The 19,380-nt window shown below is 47.1% G+C and overlaps 2 protein-coding genes across 2 annotated transcripts in view; both read left to right on the forward strand.

Moving 5' to 3' along the window:
• Nucleotides 1-19,380, forward strand: part of WIPF1 (WAS/WASL interacting protein family member 1) — a 49,755-nt gene that overhangs the window by 25,853 nt on the left and 4,522 nt on the right. The window contains 8 exon segments of the mRNA XM_049830419.1: nucleotides 6,550-6,638; nucleotides 8,212-8,341; nucleotides 10,583-10,762; nucleotides 12,060-12,739; nucleotides 12,741-12,846; nucleotides 15,616-15,828; nucleotides 17,531-17,644; nucleotides 18,970-19,021. Of these exon segments, the coding sequence (XP_049686376.1) occupies nucleotides 6,588-6,638; nucleotides 8,212-8,341; nucleotides 10,583-10,762; nucleotides 12,060-12,739; nucleotides 12,741-12,846; nucleotides 15,616-15,828; nucleotides 17,531-17,644; nucleotides 18,970-19,021 (1,526 nt within the window). The 5' untranslated portion in view covers nucleotides 6,550-6,587.
• The window catches only part of GPR155 (G protein-coupled receptor 155), a 49,176-nt gene continuing 48,799 nt past the window's right edge, over nucleotides 19,004-19,380 (forward strand). Inside the window, exon 1 of the mRNA XM_049829621.1 lies at nucleotides 19,004-19,021. The gene's annotated coding sequence lies outside the window, so the exon portion shown is untranslated. The remainder of the gene's footprint in view (nucleotides 19,022-19,380) is intronic.

Raw genomic sequence — 19,380 nt, forward strand, 5'->3', positions numbered from 1 at the left:
GCAAGAGCTTTCTGCCATTGCTGGTACCGGCCGCTTTCTCTGCACTGGCATTTTGCGTAGGGGATGGCATTTTTCAGTCTGGGTGGAAAGTCATACCACTCATTTCAGGTACTGTGGAGAGTTTCTCTGAAATGCGAAAAGTCCCAAATAAAGCTGGCTTCCTCTCTCTGGCAGCAGCAGCTCCCCAGAATTTCCCTGGGTGTCATGCATCCAAAGTAACTTCTCCTCTGTTGGTCTGTCTTTTGGCTGTCCAGATCTCTGCAAGTGGTTTTAAGGGTGAAACGTTAGTGCCTCCTTTCGCTACCATGGCTTCCTTCAGACAGGACAGGACAATTTGCATTCTCACCCCCTTGAATGTCCTTTCTCAGGCCACAAAGTCTTGTAATCCCTGCACCAAAAGAAGTGTCGTTTCAGCCAGAAACCATCCTTAAAAGACCAGTCACTGATGTTAAAGGACCCAAAAATACTGAGAGTAACATTTTAGGTGTCACTTTCTTCCTCCAGAGCTCCTTGGCTTCAAAAGGTTTATCCCAGTTAGGAGGAGGAAAGTCCAGGCTCTCCTGCTGAGTATAGGGCGGTTACACAGCAAACCCCCCCCCCCCCCCCCCCCCCCCCCCCCGTGTCTCAATTAAAACTTGTATCAGGTTACTTCTGCACCTGTCAGGCTTTTCACTGCTCTGTGTGTGAGTGACTGAGGCCAGAAAGTCTCCTAAATATTCTTTCTTCATCCTGCAGGGGAATTCCTCTTCAGTATATTCAGGTAGCTTCATGCTGTACTAGGTTTGGTTTGGTGCCCTTGTTGAATTCTTTAGGGGCTTAAAACCATCTATCTGTATATTTATTTATAGGTCTCTACATATTTAGAAACTTTTATAAAAAGAGAAGAAGAAAAATACCTGATTTTTTTGGATGGGATTTACTCGCATGGTGTTGCACGGGAGGAGTGTCTTCAGCATCCTCTAAAGCTCTCACCCACACCTTGCTGCACTCCCGCACCAGCTCTCTGAAAGCAGAGAGCCCCTATGGCCTTTGGAGGATACGGTGGTGGAACATGGGACATGTAGACTTACTGATGACTTGGGTCCACTGAGGAAAGTGGGGGGAGCAGCGGGACTTGAACAAATTTCATGACATCTTGGTAACACTTTTTATAAAAACAGTTTAATAGTTCTGGACTCTGCTAAAAAACAGAAATGAAAAAATATTGTGGTCTGTATGAAGCTGATTTTAAATGATTTTCCAACTACTTTGTAATGTGTTTACAGTTAGTTGTCCTTTTTGTTTTGAGAGCTACCTTACCAAAGTACTTGGTAACCTAGCCCAATTTCCTCAAATTCAGATTTTTAAAAATGTTCCCTACTTTCATTAGCAGGAAGTAATGCATTTTGAAAGAACCAAATCAATACTGATTTGAAAGTTAGGTCCTTTTGCATAGAGGGCCAATCAGCATTTTAATGGGCAACTTTGGGTTATTTTCCCCAGAAGTTCTATCAGTTCTATTTTATTTCTACAGTTGTTTGTTCCTTCCTCTTTTTTTGCTTGGAAATTAATCATGCAGGAAATGATTAACCGCAGCAAGCCGTCTGCCTCTGACTCAATGTGTTTAAGAGGGGGCACCTCGAAGCAGCTCAAAATGGCTGACTAGATGCAAACAGTGCACTTGCAGTCCAGTTGTTCACACTGTCCACCCTGCGTTAAACGTCACATTTCTTTTTAGCATTTGTAATGCTCCTGAAATGATTTCTGAAGTACCAAATTAAATCTGAAATGCCCAGAAGTTGTGTTTGACGGAATTCAGCTTAGTGCCGCTTTTGCTTATTGCTCTTCATGGATTACTTCATGGAGCAAGGGGCTCTTTGCAGAATGCAACGTATACTTTCTCTCTCCTCTGTTTTGGTTTTTAAATTAAATTCGGTTTTCCCACGATGCGTTGCATATCGTCGTGTTTAATACCTTTTCTGATAGCGACTGCCGGGTGTGCCTGGTGGCTTGCAAAAATCAGAGCTTCCTTACCCAGCTCGGATCGTATGATTTACCTGGGATTCGGCAGGCAGCTCTGGGGCATCTCGTTTGCTAACAGCTGGCGTGACTTTCTTAAAAGACAGCAGATGCAGGCTGCGCGCACAGCCCTCTCGCGAAGGTTGCCCGTGGTCTGCAGGCAGGCTGCCCTGGCACCGGGGTCGTGGCGGAGGCGGCGCAGAGCAAGCGTGAGGGCTGTGGTGGGGTGCCTGCTCACGGCGATGGCAGCCCCCATCGGATCAGGGCTGGACCTCCGGAGGAAACGGCAGCGTGCGTGGTGCTGCTGGCGCCTGCCTCGCAGCGGGAGAGCAGCTGCCGACGCTGCTGCCGGCTGTGGAAATCCTTCTCTCTTGCTGACAATACAGACCTTTGTGTTTGCTTGGGGCTCCAGGGCCGACGCTGCGGTAGTACGTGTGTGGGTTAGTTACCATAGTCCTTTCTGTTGCACCACCAATACTCGTCTAGATATAACATTTCCGTATAGCTTCTCAAAAGCTGTTACAATTTACACTACTGCCTAGAAAATATGCAAGGGCACGTGTCCTGGCTTTCAAAGTACTGATATGCCTTCAGCCTTGGTCTTTTCAAATTGGTTCCTTTTCAATACCCTGCAGCACCAAGTGTTATCAGCAACTTGGTTGTTAACAGATTTGGTAGGTAAAATTGATTACTGGGTGGATCAGTCACTATTTTAGGTATTTTATAGTGTCGGCTGTTAGCAATTGAACATGATGTCCATTTCTTCAATCCGGCTCTTTCCCACTGACCAAAAGCAAATAATGAACCGAGTCGATTGCTGAAGTGTAGGACCGTAACCAAAGCTTTCCTCTAATTGCAGAGTTACGCTTAACATCTTAGAACATCTCTATGCTCTGTGCAAAACAGTGATCCTGCGAATTAGTGATGAACAAAGCAGCTGCGGAATTCAAGTTCAGCATTGTGCTGACTCAGCTGCTTTGGTTCTGCAGCCCCAGAGGTGCTGCTCATCCCAAGGGTCGGCCCCAGCGCTGCCCTGTGCTGTGTGGGCAAGCCCCCAGGTCGCTGCATCAAGTACATTATTATTCTTCCTACAGGCTTATAGTGATCAAATTTAAAAATCCAGAGAGCGCCTTTTTTTTTTTTTTTTTGCTTACAAAAAGTTGAAGAAATAGATTGTACAAAATCTAACAACCAAGCAGCAAGAGGGAGTCAGAGCTTCAAAGACAGAAGTGCTGTTTCTTGCTGCAAAGTTTCAGCTTGAGTTTCTGATCAGCAGCAGAAGCAGAGTCAGAGTGTGACAAAAGAAAGGGTGAAGTAGTATCATAACTTACGTTTTACGCTAAAATTTTACAAACTAGGGTGTTCTACTGGCTCTGTAAGTGTATGTATTATACTTTTGTGTGCAGGCACACAAGTCTCTGAGTCATGCCATATCATCTTTTTTCTGATGGCTCCTAAAGGAAGTGTGTGCTCTAGAACATCATGAGTAAACAACTCTGCGGGATGCTTGCATTAAACTTCAAGCCAGTTCTGCCTGAGTTTGGCCTATTACAGAAGCTTGTCCTGTGCTTCCAAAATGCCATTTTCCAGCCCCCCCTGCTAACTGCCCTGGGGATTACAGGGCTTGTTCAGCAGTAGCTAAATGCTAAGTTCACAGTGTGCAGCTGTGTACTTAATCTCCACTCCGGTCCTGTTGAGAAAGCCCTTCAGTACCAGAAGAGGTACTAGCTAGTGTGCTGCTGGTGACTACAGGTAAATCAGAGGATGTCATCCCTCTGGAATATGGGATAGGGAAAGAGGGGGCACCCAGAGCCTTTCTCCCCCTTACCTCCTTGCAAATAATGTGTGCAGGGAGGATTTTGGAGGGGCTGGATGTGTTCATGGGTGGTGGCTTCCCCTTAGAGAACTCAGGCTTCGAGTGATACCTTCCCCTCTGTCCGCACCAATTCCTTAAGAAGCTGATCTAAACCAACCCAGTTGAAAGGAAAAAAAAGTAGACCAGACCACCACAAGCATGCAGAAAGCAATCGCTTAACTGACAGGGAGGTAGACAAGTTATGGCATTTGTAAAAATACTGCTTTTTAGAGAAAGCGCTTCACAGACCAGCTGGCTCACTTGCTGCATTCAGGTCTGAGCTGTCTTAAGGAACTCATTTAAAAGTCTGATATCAAACCAAATTTTATTCTGCCTGCTCCAGAAACTTTCCCATGGCACATGGAATGTCGAGGAGACTCACGGTGCATTATCCAGACTGCTTTGGCCTCTCATCAAAGCAGTGCAGAGAGCAGAATTTCTCTTTCTCTTTTTAATCAGTTGAAGGAGTTAAGAGCTTGGTGAAATAGCCTAATGCCACAGTTATGCTAGAGACAACTGCAGCTGTGAAAAGACTGTGTTAAGAAACCGGATGGTTGCGGTCTGCTGTAAGAAATAATTTTCCTGTTGACTATTTTTTTAAACAGGAAGCTGAAGAACAAAGCAGCATTAGTCTTGGTGCTTTTAATAGGCTTCAGATTTCCAATATTGCATTTAGGATAAACAGATCGGGAAATGATAGGGCTTTGTGCAGAGTTTTATGTAACGACTGAGAGCTAGAAATACAGAAGACAGGAATATAACTGAATTCAAGCAGATCCTCTGAATGTGAAGCTGGTGCTTCTCGGGAGACACCATCAGATGCACAGTAACACACCAGGGGACGGATGAGAGCACACTGGTCCATCTGCAGGACTTTGCGGACGCATGTGTTTGCGCAGCACTGCACAGGCTTGGCTTCGCACAGTTTCCTTTTTGTCAGTCAGTCTGTCCATCTGCCAGCTTCCCCTCTGCTCTGCTTGCTCTTTCACAGTAACCGGAAAGAGAAACAGTTTCTGCAGTACAGGAGAAGAAAACCTGCAAACACTAGAGACAGTGGTAGTGCCTCACGCCACTTTGAACTCCATGGTTTTTTCTAGTCAGCCAGAGCGAGCGGTGATGTGTCCAACTCCTTTCCAAGCCCTTTCCTCCCTAAAGACTTTAGACAAAATCCATCAAAGTCTTATTTCAGAAAAGCTTTCTTCTGAGAAAGGTAGCTCAGCAGGTTTGTTGGTTGGTTTGGTTTTTTGGGGGGAGGGGTTTATAGCTGTATTCTAATTCTTTCGAAGGATGAGCATCTGATGAGATAAATCTGTACCTCTAATCATTTTTTTCCTCACACACATATCATGGATCATCTCAGAGCCATTACAGGTTTTGTAGGTGGTGACTCACCTCAAACCCTCACTGCAAATGTCACTTTGTTCCATTCAGAATATTTTCCTAACGCTTCTTTAAACTGTAAAGGGTAGTGCGCCTAGCATGAATACTGTGCTATTTGGCACATACTGTGCTATTACGCTTCTCCTTGGTTTTATCAAAAACAATTAAGTGACTTCAGAAAGTAAGAGCTGTGTATTCTTGTAAATAACTGCCCTGGGGAACTTGGCCATCAGCCTAGGGTTGTCTGGAGAATAACCCTTATTCCTATTCCCATTGTGTTTGCCTGTCTTGTGCAAACATTATATAAATGGTGGCAAATCACTGTTACTAAAGCTGGCTCAGGTGAATGGGCAAGAGCAAAGCACATCCCGAAATGCCACAGCCCCCGTTAGAAAACCCCTGGAGCCTCTGATAGGCACAGTTCTAGCGAGCAGTGTGCCAAAATGCCACAAAAAGCCCTTGTGACTTGAAAAAAATTCCTCGATGCTTGTCCTTTCTTTTTTATCATTTAATATTTTTGCTGTAATGAAGTTGTACATCTCAGGTGTGACCCTCCTAGGATTGCCCTAGGGTGGAAGTTCTGCTTGGGGTGGGGAAAAACAGGAGCCTGGTCTCCAGCAGGGAAGCCCGAGCTTTGGCAGCTAGGCTTTTCCCTCTGCAGCAGCCTGCGGCTGAGAGGCTGTGCTGCCTGCTTCCTCTTCCTCCCCTGGGAAAGTGCACAGAGCAAGGCTGTGTGAGCTGCTCCTGAGGAGGAGGAAGGTGCATTCAGAGGTGATGATGGAGCTTGGAGTCTTCAGAGCGAGCAGGGAGAAAGGAAGAAGCATGAGTCTTTCCTAGAGTTCTGCTGTTCTACCCTACCCATAACAGTGTGTGTGTGCGTGTGTGTCTATCTTCAAGCAATTTAAGGGCTTTAAAAGGTCAGCATCTCTTTCTGAGTATGATCTTAAAGAGATGATGCCTTCTTGAAGTAAGGGTTGATGGTGTATCTATGGGATTATCCTCAAGTACTTCCACAGGAACAAGATTCCATTTTTGTGCATTGCCATAGCAATGCACGGGTTGCGTACGTGTGCAAAACTGGATATGTATCTCTGTGAGTTTGTATGGCAATGGGGATCATGTAGGGAGCCCCTGTTTAAGGATGCAGCTGGTTTCCATACAATGAAACGTGAAGTGCTTTTTACAGACTATTTAGACTTAGAAAACGTAGCAGATAAACCTGTTAGCTGCAAGGATGTTTTTTAGCGGAGTAGAAATTTATCTATTAAGATGTATTAATCTCTGGGCCTTGTGTGTTTCTGTGTTTTGCTATACAGGTTTCTTAGCAAGACCAGACGGAGCTCAGCCTTCCATCATGCCCGTGCCTCCCCCTCCAGCTCCCCCTCCCCCCCCAACTCTGGCCTTGGTAAGTTTTACAGGAGGTAAATGTACCGTGTACACTGTCCTCTGTTGCTGCTTGTCATATTGAGCGGGACGTCCAGAGGCACTGAGGTGTGGACAAGGGTATGCATGATATTTGGGGAAAGCTCTCTGACATTTTGTTTACAGTTGATAATTGATCCTACAAGAGGGACTATCACTTCCACTCCCTTCCAGTGCCCATATGTATGTCACTAGCCACACTGACTCTCCCTCCTCCTCTTCCTCCCACACTGGTGGTTTGATCTGGTGTAAGGATCCTGGGTGGCGAGGCACAGCTCCTCAACAGCTTGTCTAAGTCAGGAGAATTGAAGTCTTGCTCTCCCCTTGCCCTTCTCCAGCCATGTACTCTCACCTTCTCCCTTGTTCTACTCTAGTACTTACATGACCCGAGCCGGAAAAAAATCAATCCTATTGTTTAAATTTGGTAAGGATAGTTCATAGCCAGCACAGCTGCCCTGGCCAGCCTGTGGTATGAGCACAGGATCCACTGCTGGCACGGCATAGTGGGCGAGACTACATCGGACCTAAGTCAGCCTAAGACGAAATAGAGTTTGTGCTGTGTTTGCCCTCCGATGGTCAGCCACCTCACTGAAAGATTCTCACCTCACAAGAAAGAAAAAGGCTTCTTGAAATGCCATTGTAAAGTACTCAGGTATTTTCATAGCAAAACCCTAGCTGGTTGCACAGATACGTCGGGCTGTGCCGCTGAAGAGTCTTTCCTTCATTTTCCACCACAAGCAAGATATGGACTCTGTGCTTGGTCCCTCCATGGCACCTCTCACCACCTTTCAGAAAATTTCCATAACACTGATCTGCTAAGTTAGAAAGCTTTTCAGGAACAACCATTTCCTAGAAGAAATAACCATATATATGTGTGTGTGTGTGCGCGCGCACGCACACACATATATGTGTATGTTTGGGGGTTTTTTTTGGTTCTTCCTTGAAAAACTGTGTCACCAAAACAAACTGAAAAAGAGGACCATTGAGAAAAACCTTATGCATCTAAAGGTTTTATTGGGTCTATTTGAAGAGGTCTATATTGTTGAAGTTGTGATTGCCATTTTAAAGTATTTCTATCAAAACTAAAATAGTAGATAAAGATCCATGTTTCATCTGATTTATCCAGAATTTGTATATTAGGAGTTTTCACTACAACTTTGAAGAATGTCCACCTTTTTGTGTAATCAAATTATGTGTGTAGTCTGTTCTTGTTTAGTCTCCAAAATGGCAATTTGCTACAGATGTGCCTTGGCTTTAAAAGATCAGAGACTCTAAATCTTGAGTTTAAAAAAAATGTGAATTCGGAGAAAACTGTTCTGTTTCCAGTGAGTAGTGTGGGTTAGAATAGCAGCAGTGTTTGGGGCCTCAAGTCAGTAGCAAGGCCAGCTACCTATAACATCATTCACAAAACCAGACGTACCAGACGTGGTGTGCTACCCACTCCAGTGCTGTTAGAACACAAATTGAGCTCTCAAGTAACTACCATATTTGAGCAGAGCTTTGTAGCTAGAAGTTGAGGTTTATTTTTCCTCCTCATTCTTAATTTTATTTTGCAGGCAAATACTGAAAAGCCATCCCTAAGCAGGTCAGAACAAGCAGGGCGAAATGCTCTATTGTCTGATATTACCAAAGGAAAAAAGCTAAAGAAGACTGTTACTAATGACAGAAGTGCTCCGATTCTAGACAGTAAGTATGATTCTGCATGTTGGAGTTTCTGTATGCGTGAATGGTTCTACGTACCTGAATGCAGAAAATTATTTTGTATATCATCAGCTGAACTGCCATGAGACAAGTAAGTAAAATAAAATGCCAGCAGCTGGCATGCATAAAAATAAATTCTGTTCATCATGGATTAAGTCAGCTGAGAAATCAAGTATTACTTATGAAATGCGAGTGTTAATTTGTTTGCTGACTTTCATAAAGCAGTTTATTTTCTCGTTTGCTTAAATCAGAAAACTATGCAAACCCAACTAGGACCTCTGCTGAGGAGCTGCAGCAGATCAGGCAAACAAGACCCTGTCAGAACTGAGGACAGCACAGAGAATAAAGTGGAATTTCAGACTCTGCTTTCGCATAAACAGTATAAAAATAAAGGCACCCCTGGCACGACACCATTGGCTTGTTAATGGCCCCAGTACCACTTAAAACAAAACCAGAACCAGGAGCCACAGCCCCATTTGTGTGTCACGGCTGCACGCAGTTTTGCCACTTCTGGAATGACTCAGGGGTGTGAGCTTTTTGGCTGAGCCTTGTTGCTCAGCCTGCCTGGCAGTGCTCTGGCACAAGGCAGCTGCTCCACTTACTTGAATGGAGACAAGGTCTCCATCCAGCTGTGCACTGTACATCTCAGCAAGTGTTGAGAGGAGGCTGGAAAAGCCCATGTAGCAAAAGTACTGGGAAGACAGAATAGAAACAGGAGAAGAGCGAGGAGCAAGGGCCTGCTGCGTAGGAGGAACAGCCTTTATAGCCTAGGGAGAGAAGACACTTCTACAGACTGATTAGCAAATGTGACACAACTCAGTCGAGGTCTGGCCATGCAATTAAAGGCTGGACTGTGATAGGAAGATAATGAGGAAAGAAGGAAATGCCCAAAGGAGTGTGACCAATAAAGAATAATTAAAGAACAGATACAGTCCTGCAGTCAGCCAGATACTTTAAACACTTGAGTATTATCTCTGAAAGCAAAGTTACATGTTCGAGCTATTGTAATGAGCTGGAGAAAAGCATTAAGGGGATTAAAGGAGGGGTAAAAGTAAGATTAAAATGATGTGGCCTATTGTTTACATGAATTAACAAATCATGATGAAAGACTAAACCATAGTAGCAGCATTTCTCCAGAGGTTCACACCCTATGTGAGTCAGAACTGAACTGAGCTAACATGCTTAAGAAAAGAGAAGGATGATGTGAAACATTCCCCCATGAACACATTCTTCCTCCTTTTTTCTGGGTGGGATTATTAGAAGTGCAATCTGATGCATCCACAGGTTTCTATTACTTTGAAGTCAGTAAAATTTTTACCCACCCGAAGCTGTAGAAGTCAGGATGCCAAGAAATTAAGTAATTGATCCTCAGCCATGTAGCCCATCATCTGAGAGCTGATGTCCACAGATATGCCAACCTGTGGGCCTGCTCGTTTTGCAGTGATGCTATGAACAGGGCTCTTCCCTGTATTTGTAGCTGTGAAAACACTTTTCATTTTACTTCCAGAATCTCAGTGTTGTCACAGCAGAAATATTTACGTTAGAGAGAAATGGGAGAGGAACGGAGGGCTGTTAAAATTATTCCTGTCTATTGGAAAAATTAGCAGCTAACGATCCTGTCACTGCATTTCTGGACCTACAGGAAAGTAATCAGAAATGAAATCTTTTTCCACACTAGGCTTTAAGTAAGTAGATATGTTGCAACATCATCAATAGTGACAGAGTTCTGTGCCTTCCCAGAAGTGATCACCAGAGACACCTCCAGGAGGAAGGACACCTCTGTCTTCGTCCTTCCTTCCTCATTTCCTGAGATTGCCCTCTCGGTTTGCTTATGGAGAAGTGGAGGGGAAGGATAAGAGAGCAAAGGTATGAAGAAATGGGAAGCAGCTACAAAGACGCTAACAAAGACATGATATTTTCAGAGGTCCCATCCATGCTCAGTTCCAAATCCTCCATAGTGACTGTTTCTCAGCTTTCTAGTCCAGAGCAGGCTAAAGAAAAGTGATGGCTTAATAAAATACAGTGGCTATGTTTATTGCACCACCTCTTCCATGGTGCAATAGTGGTGGTGATGGTAGCTGTAATGATCCAACCTGAACAAGGACTTGTGTATTTTGAAAGCTCGTCCATTTTCCCCCAGCTACAAGCGCTGCTCTAATGAAAGAGATGACTTCGCAGGCTCAGCCTCGGTTCTCTGCCTAATGTGGGGGATTTTTTTCCCAACAGAACCCAAAGGACCTGGTGGAGGTGGCGGTGGTGGCTTTGGAGGAGGAGGCGGTGGCAGCGGCGGCGGGGGTTTTGGTGGTGCCGGTGGTGGGAGCTTCGGTGGTGGAGGACCACCTGGCCTTGGAGGCCTTTTTCAAGCAGGAATGCCAAAGCTCAGATCTGCTGCGAGTCGAGATGCCGGTAAGAAACACCTTGCAGTTCCAGTGTGAAAAAGTAAATGACATTGCTTAAAACCTTCATAGCACTGCAATAAATTACCTGCTGGGATTGAAGAAGTCTTCAAATATAATAGGCTCTTAGGAAATCTTAATTTTCAGCTTGAATCTTGTTTTAATACTAGGTTTTACAAGGGAGAAGTGAGACTCCTCTTTCCACCCATCCTACTAGTTATTGATGAAAACTAAAGATCTCAGCAAAGTTGAATTGCTACCTGCAAAGTACAGTCAGGCAGACTAGGTGCTGCCTTAGCTGTGGGTGTGCGGGACAGAGGGGAGCTTGAGAAGATTCCAGGTTAATTCTCCTTTGTGCACCAGGAAAAAGGATCTACTTTCCAAATGGAAAGTACATCTGCTCCACAACAGCATGATTTACCACTTAGGGAGCGCATGAGGCATCCCAGCTGGCTGGTACGCAGGCTGCAGCTGGAGGCTTGTCTGGGGACATGCACTGCATTCTTCTTCAAAACAGCTGTCCAAAGCCTCATGCCCCTTGAAACAAAGGCGATCTGGGGCCAGTGAGTTTTGTAAGGTTAAGGACATAGGATTTCACACTTGTCGAAGAGGGACTGGGCAATGGGAGTTGCAGGGTGTTACGAATCTTATGTATTTTATAGACTAACGTAATTTTTCAGCACCCGTACAAAACAGTCTCTCGGAGCTGGTATTATTTTCTATTGCGTCACAATCTTATTTTGGGAACTCGTATTAAAACAGAAGTTCCTGGCATCACAGAACAGTACTTCTTCAACTGCAAGGCTGGCTGCCTTCTTCCTGACGAGCACAAGTACATCCTTAGATAACAGCTACTAGAAAGGGCTGAAAAGAGCCTTTTGCCAGACTGTTGTAAAGCATCATCTAAAAGCCAAGATTCCTTTGCTTCCGGGCTGATGGCATCAAGCGCTTGTTCTTGGTGCACCATTTCTTCCCTCCCCACCTTACTGCTGGCTGCGTAGAGGCCGCATCCGTTGCGTTACCTTGTGGCCACGGTGCTCCCTCGCGAGTCGTGCCTCATAAGCGTTGTTATCGGGAGGTAACCCGCTGCTCCGGAGCGGTTCCCCGATGCTACCAAAGCTGCTGCTAACTGTTCCTGGGCGCCCAGCCCCGAAGGCTTGCAGGCCCCTGGCCGAGGCCGAGGCCGAGGTCGAGGCCGAGCCCCTGCCCCTCGGTGCTCGCAGCCCCTCGGTCCTCGCAGCCCCTCAGGAGGCCGTCGGGCGAAGCCGCTGCCCGGCCGATGCTGATGCCCTCTCCCCTGTCCGCAGATGCCGGGGGAGGCCGCCCGCCCGCCCTGCCGCCCGGAGGCCGCTCCGCAGCCGCCAAGCCCTTCTCTCCGCCGACCGGCCCGCCGCGCTTCCCGGGGCCGCCCTCGGGGCCGCGGACCTCCGCTCCCGAGCCGCAGAGGAGCCGCATGCCGCCGCCGAGGCCCGACGTCGGCTCCAAGCCCGAGGCCGCGCCGCCGCCGGTGCCCAGCACCCCCCGGCCCGTCGCCTCCAGCCTGCACAACAGGGGGTCGCCGCCGGTGCCGGGCGTGAGCCGGCAGCCCAGCCTGGGGCCCTCGCCCCCGCCGTTCCCGGGCGGCCGCAGCGCGGGGCCGGCCGGGCCCCTCCGGCAGCCCGGCCCCGGCGCGGCGGCCCCCTTCTCCGGCCGGCCGCCGCTGCCGCCCACCCCGGGCCGGCCGGCGGAGGACAAGCCGCCGCCGCCGCCGCCGCCCCCCGCCGGGCACCGGCCGCCGGCCGCCCGGGAGGCGGCTCTGCCCCCGCCGCCGCCGCAGAACAGCAAGCCGCCCGTACCCTCCGCCCCCCGGCCCGGCCTCGGCGCCCCGGCGCCCCCGCCGCCCCCCAGCCGGCCGGGGCCGCCCCCCGTCCCGCCCGTCCCCGGCGGCAGCGACGAGATGCCGCGGCTGCCCCAGAGGAACATCTCGCTGGGGTCCTCCTCGGCCCCCGGCGGCGGCGGCGGCGGCGGCGGCGGGGGGGGGCCGCTCCGGACCCCTGCCCCCCCCGCCCAGCGAGAGGCCCCCGCCGCCCGTCAGAGACCCCCCCAGCCGATCAGGTAGGGAGCCGGGGCAGGGTTGGGTGGGGGCCGAGGGACCTGAGCTTGGCGGGGGGTTGAACAGCTGGGCGCGGTGGGGCGAAGCGACGGCGCTTGAGGGAAGCTGGGGGGGGAATCGCCGGTTTGCCCGAGGGCGGCGCTGGCCGTGCCCCTCGGAGCGTAGCCCCCGATCTCCTGCCCTGACAGGCCCAGCAAGGAGCAGCGTCGGGGAGCTTCGGCCGGGGCGTCGGGCTCGGGGCAGGAGCGGAGCGGGGCGCCGGAGGAGCCCGGGGCGGGGGCAGCGCCTCTCCCCGCCGGCCGCCGCCGCCACGCACGGCCCCCGCTCTGCGTGGGCGACGGAGGGTGCTGTCGGGCACAGGGGGTTCTGCAGCCGGAGGGGAGGGTGGTGGCGTAAGGAAAGGCACTGCGCGTCGCCAGCCTGCTCACGTCTGCCTTCGCAGGTCTCGGCGGCTTTCCTCGTAGTTACTGTAATTACAAAGGGCTGCAAACGGCGGGTGGGGGTGGTGTGTGTCCCCCATTCTCTTCTTCGGCGCAAAAAAAGCTGTGTTATCTAGCCTCTGATAGGTGACAGCGTTTGCCTTCCTGCGTCAGCTGGCGTGAGTTAATGGTAGCGTTCTGATGAATGGAGGTTTGCAGAGCCCCACCTTCGACGTGTTGGGAGACACGAACGCTTACAGCCAAATACAAATCATTTTAATAAAAGACCTAGCCAACAGTTGTTAAATGTAATGGCAGTTGTTACAGCGTGACTAACTGTTGTTACTTACAATATGCAGATTTCAAATAAGGCTGAAAATAGAATTGTCTCCTTTGAGTTATTTCATAATATACTTTGTCCTCCGCGACAACTGTTGTTCATAACTTTTAAGAATTGCACATCGTAACTTAGCTCTCTTAATACCTGAAGGTTTTCCCTTTGGAGGGGAGAGAATTTAGGCACAAACAGCCAGGCCCTGTAACGTCGGGAAGGGAGAAGTGTTGCACAGAAGGCGACGCTGGGAAGCTCCAAAGAGTTGCCTTTCATTTCATCCTTTGGAACAAAAATCTGGAATCATCTCAAACCCGCCCAGTCCTAGACTATAGAAATGAATGTCATGGGAGCTCCCACAGGTGACAGGCATCCGTGTTGCTTTCTAGCTCCTTGAACCAGCCTGGATCCCCTATAGCACAGCACCTGCAGCAGCTGTGCAGCCACAGAAAATACCGGCCCCGGAACAGTGCTTTGTGAAGCTGGTTGCCAGCCCAAAGGATGGCACAATGCCAGCGCAGCCTGCAGTAAATAAATCAGAGAAATCTTGTCACGTTTGACTGGAAGCGTGGATCAAAGCTGCGGAGAGCGTCTGCAATTATTCAGACACTTCCAAGAGCTTCTTCTGTGATGGCCTCTGCTTCCACCAGTGCTTTCCTGGTTGGCTCTTTTCTGAGGCAGATGGTTTGAACGAATCTGCACTACCTTTCTGCGGGCTTAATAAGTAGAAGGAATGGTAGCAATAAATTATAAATGTAAATACTCCTGTTCTGCAGCGGTTCAATACAGATGATGGGGTTTAGGTAGGTTGAGAGAGAGAGAGCAAGCAAAACTATTCTGAAAGTTGCTAAATGCTTCTCATTCTTAGAAACCATTCCCTGAAGGCAAACTTTAGTAAAAATTTATTTAAAAAGGAAGGGAAAAAAAAAGGGGGGGGGGGGAGAACGCCCACAAAGCACAGCATTTTTCTTGAAGCATGTTTCAGTGCTTGTTGCTGGAGACAAAATATCTGCTGCTCCCTTTTTCTAAATGCATGTCTGTAGCTAGATTTCATCAGGACAAGGAAGCATTTCATAAAAATGAACATAATTGTCAGTTGCCCAACTGTGCCAAACAGAGGTAGTGAGACCTTTGAACAGGCATAGCCCTCCACACCCTCTGCTTCATCTCCTCATGTCCTAACCATGGGTACCTCTCTCTTTGGCAGCAGCAGCTTGCTTGCCTTTATTGACTGGCTCCTCTCAGAGAAGCGCCCTTCCCCTGCCCTCAGGGCAACCCTGGTCCAGTGTTACATGGGCTGTGCCTTCATATTTGACCTGTCATGTCACCACGCCAGTTACTCAGATACACGGACACTAGGAATGCCAGTCTACGTGTGAGGTCTGTTTCCAGTTTAGCGGGAGCAGCTACCGAAAAACCTGGCGTACAGCGCACATGTTTATAAATGAGCGAGCTGATGCCATGCTGCTTAACACTGCTAGTCCTGGGCTGAATTCCCCTGTGCACCACCACAGACCCTGGCTGTGACACCCAGAGGGGACCACTCCGATGGACGAAGAGCCTCTGAGGGTAGCAGAGCTCTTCTAGCACATGTCCTCTTGCCTTGCAATGGTACATGGAAAGGAAGTGGGCTACAGTTTGGACCTCCACAGTACCCTGAATTCCAGCTGTAACTTCTGCTCGTTGTGGCCAATGTAATTTAGAGTGGTTTAAAAATGGCTTCAGGAACCAGCACTCTACAGAGGCCTCTGTAGCTGAGGGAAGTAGGAATATGGGCCCTGAGGTGTATTTCTGCTCCCCCGATCTCTACTCTTCAAATCAGCACCAACTCCCTAGAGAGCCCCGGAGAGCAGGAAAGTGGGTGCTGAGGGCAATTCCCCCTCAGGGCTGAGGGTCCCAAGCCAGCCCACCCTCTCCAGTTTGTTAGCAGGAGGCTGTGGGACACAGGCAGCGGCTTACCACCGGCAGAATAACCCCTGGTGCAAACGGTGTTTGTGTGCTTGCGTCTTGTCTTGCTCCAGGTCCGCTCCCTCCACCTCCTCCCATAAGCAGGAATGGAAGCACTTCACGGGCTTTGCCCGCTGCTCCCCAGCTGCCCTCCCGGGCAGGGCTGGACAACCAGAGAGGTGGACCACGACCGCCGCTTCCCCCTGACCGGCCGGGCTCGGCGGCACCGCCGCCACCACCACCACCTTCATCAGCTGTCAGAAACGGCTTCCAGGATCCAGGTGATGGTAAGCCATCCTCTTAGTTGTTTGCCTTTGACAGAGACCGTGTAGCGGCTTTTGGCCTTAATACGTCAAAAAAGGTTTGGGATAGAGGGTTTGTTTCTAGTGCAGACCTTTGATTTCTGACCAACAGAAGTGTCATTTGGGTCTCAACTAACCCTGCCAAGTAAGAACAGAGTAAATATGTAGAGCAGAACTGCAAAGTCGTCCATACAGTCTGCAGAATAACCCTTTGAAAAATAGCCTGAAAAAAGGAAAGGTATTTACCATGCTTTGCTTTGCTACAATACAGAAAAAAGGCCTAAGGGGATTGTTCTGACTCTAGTACAAATTCAAACCATAGCTACACTAAGACTCTTTGGAAGTCACAACAAGTTAGATGATCGCTCAAAAGCTGAAAGCTGAAAAACAGGTGAGGGAAGAGATTGTCAGAACGCTGTTGAAAATGTCAAGTATTTCTCTTTTTGCTAGTGTTTATTGAAAAGGTGAGGTGTAAGATTGCTGCGTTTTCAAGATTCACCATGCTTTTCTTTTTAATTGTTTTCTATTTGCAAAGGACAGATAATTCTTTCAGCTAATTATGGGAGGCCAGAACTGGTTATTTCTGACATTTATAAGGTTAGAAAAAACAAGCAGAAAATAAAACTGTAACTCATGCTTTTGAAGTATCTTTACACATCAGATAAGGCAGGTGGGTCACAGACGCATTTTTTCCTACAGAAGTCATTTGCGGGGTTCAGAACCTGCACCTTTACACACGGGTTTCTAATTGCAACCATTGGGAGTAAACATAGAAAAACTGGACCAGCAAATAACCACATGTACAACTGCTGGGCAAAAGTTACTCAGCTGTTCATTACATTATGCAATAAAATATAACAATATTGCAAGAAAGTTATGGTTGCAAAGTCCTTAAGCAACCAAGTGAAGAAATGACAAAGTTTAAGATAGTCCACACTTTCTTCCTTGGGCCCCCAAATTCCAGTGCAGAACAGAGCTCCGTAAACATTTCTTATTATTTCAATGAAGAAACAGATCAGCTTGCTTTAGTCTTTGCAATCCTATAGACTCAGTAAGTACATCAATAGTGCCCCTTTACTCTCAAGAGATATAGTTTCAACTGATGTATTTTTCCATTTTTTACACTAGTTACATACAGGTTTCTCTGTCATCGTACATTTTATCATAATGGCCCCAAATTTTCTTTTTCCCATATAAAAATTAAGAAAGAAAAACCACCGCTTATAGGTCAGTGTGCTTTTAATGATGCTTTTGAGCTCCGTATATCAATGAAGTATGAATATCAGAAAATTCTATACCCAGGAATAAAATACTGTTCTGAAGTAGGAGACACTATGCATTTCTAGTAACACATATATATGTGTATGCGTGTGTATGTTAAAAAAGCAGTTCTGTTATACATGGAAGGGAACATAGCACTTAATTCTGTGGAATTATGGCCATTTTCCTGATCTGTGATTTTTCGTTAAATTGGCTAAGTGATCAGCTAAAGTTAACAAGGATTTTCATTCTCAAACTAACATAAAGCATTTTCTTCCCTGACTTCCCAATAGGATGCTGGTTCAATACTCAGCTATGTAAGCGTTTTGCAATATAAAACATGTATTAAACATAATGTTAATGTCAATTTACTTTCCTGAATCTGTGTCACAAAACTAAGGAGTAAATTGCATGGGATTTTTTTCAGATGAATGGGAAAGCAGATTTTCTTTTCATCCGATATCTGATTTGCCACCTCCAGAGCCATATGTACCTGTGAACAGGAGTTATCCCAGTAAACTAGCAAGAAATGAAAGTAGAGGTAAGTTTGTTCCACCTCTGCTGTTGGAATTTCCGCATATCATCCTAAAAACAATGTGGATGGGGAAGAGACTGGGTGCTGAGGTTTCAAAACTTCTCAGACTAACAGCCTGGTCACCCTTCTCCACCACACAGGAAAAGCTGAATGCAGGTTTGCAGGCACAAGCCCTCTTAAACTTGTATTTGAGGGAGTAATCATCTGGGTTTTAAGTTGGAACATGTAAGAGACCACATCTGCCATTATATAGTCAACCCTTCTGCTACAGGCAGCCAGAATCACAAAAGCTGCTAGGACTTCCTCCTCATTTCCCATCTTCCCATGAATTCCCAAATTCATGCACAACTCATTCTTGTGCTAACATCCTTGAGTTCAGTTACCCTTACTCCTTGGTGTGTTAAGCCCCTAATATTTTTTAAGGCAACAGTTGTATCCTCCTCTTGGCTTTCATTTTGCTGGGCTGATTAAATAGGGATGTACTATGCTCTTCTTCCAAGCTATGTTCTCTGATCACGAGGGTTGCTTCTGGATACACTTCAGTTTGATTTTGTCTTTTCCAATCAGTGTAACATGCTGTTCCAGTTCAGGCCTCAACCATGTCTTCTACAGCAGTATGAATGTTTCCTATCTTCATTAGTGGTATTTGGCCTGATACACCCAAGGATCAATTTACTTCTTTCACAACCAGTGACATCGGTGGCTCATAGTTATACTGTAATCATCTGTACACTCAGATGTTTCTCTCTCTCTCCTGTTTCCAAATGATGAGGTTTTGGTTTGGAGCAGAAATTCCTGTTAGTCTCTGATCCTTCACTTTGCCCTGTTAGCTTTCATCCCATTCGTATTACTCCATGAAGAAAGGCAAAGTAATATATGCATTTTTTTATGTTTCCTTTCATGAGTTTGCAATGAAAATCCTCATATTGGGAAAAACGTGAAGAGCTTTGAAATGTTACTGTATTTAGAGCTTGCCACTTTCATTGAAATTTGCATGTGTTGCAAGTAGCACTGAGAAGGTATGTGTTCACATAAAATAGTAAGGCTAGCAAGAGCCATCAATGTGTTTTGAAAAGGGGACAAAGGACTAAAATGCATATGCTTTCCAGACATTTGGGGATGGCATTAGTTAAAATCTTTTTTTACACTGTTTGAAGTTCTGATGTTGTTTAATAAACTAACTGGAAACTCTACAAAGATTTTTTAGTAAAATGGCTAGGCAAAAAAAATGAGTAGGTCTACACCAGTTACTTAATTAATGGCTTAGATGTAAACTCCCACTTTCAAAGAAACCAGGAGAAGTGACACAAAAAACTTTCTTTCTCTTTTAGGTGGCTCTGTCCGAAAAGAAAGAGGTGCCCCCCCGCTTCCACCTATACCAAGGTGAAATGGGTTCTGGCCCATCCTTGGGCGATGTCTGTTTTCCAGTTTCCTTCAAGTCAGCTCTCCTGTCCACATCATTGGAAAGTTGTCTGTTTTGCTTTGTTTCCACTTTTGGCTTGTCAGCTGGAACAAACTTCAGTCTCTATTACAGAAGTAATAGATGCAGCTTATGAACTATAGTTGCTCAAAGCTATAAATTTTATTTGCTTATACCGCAGGCTTTCATGAAAGGCATTTTGTGGACCATGCATAACATACGTGCATCATGCTTACTGTGTCCAGTCCTGTCCTCTTGAGAGCTCCATGGGAGGTGTGGCTTTGAATTTAATGAGAGCTGGAACAAAGCTGTTTCATTCACT

The sequence above is a fragment of the Accipiter gentilis genome, chromosome 1 (genome assembly GCF_929443795.1).
Source record: "Accipiter gentilis chromosome 1, bAccGen1.1, whole genome shotgun sequence".
Taxonomy (NCBI): domain Eukaryota; kingdom Metazoa; phylum Chordata; class Aves; order Accipitriformes; family Accipitridae; genus Astur; species Astur gentilis.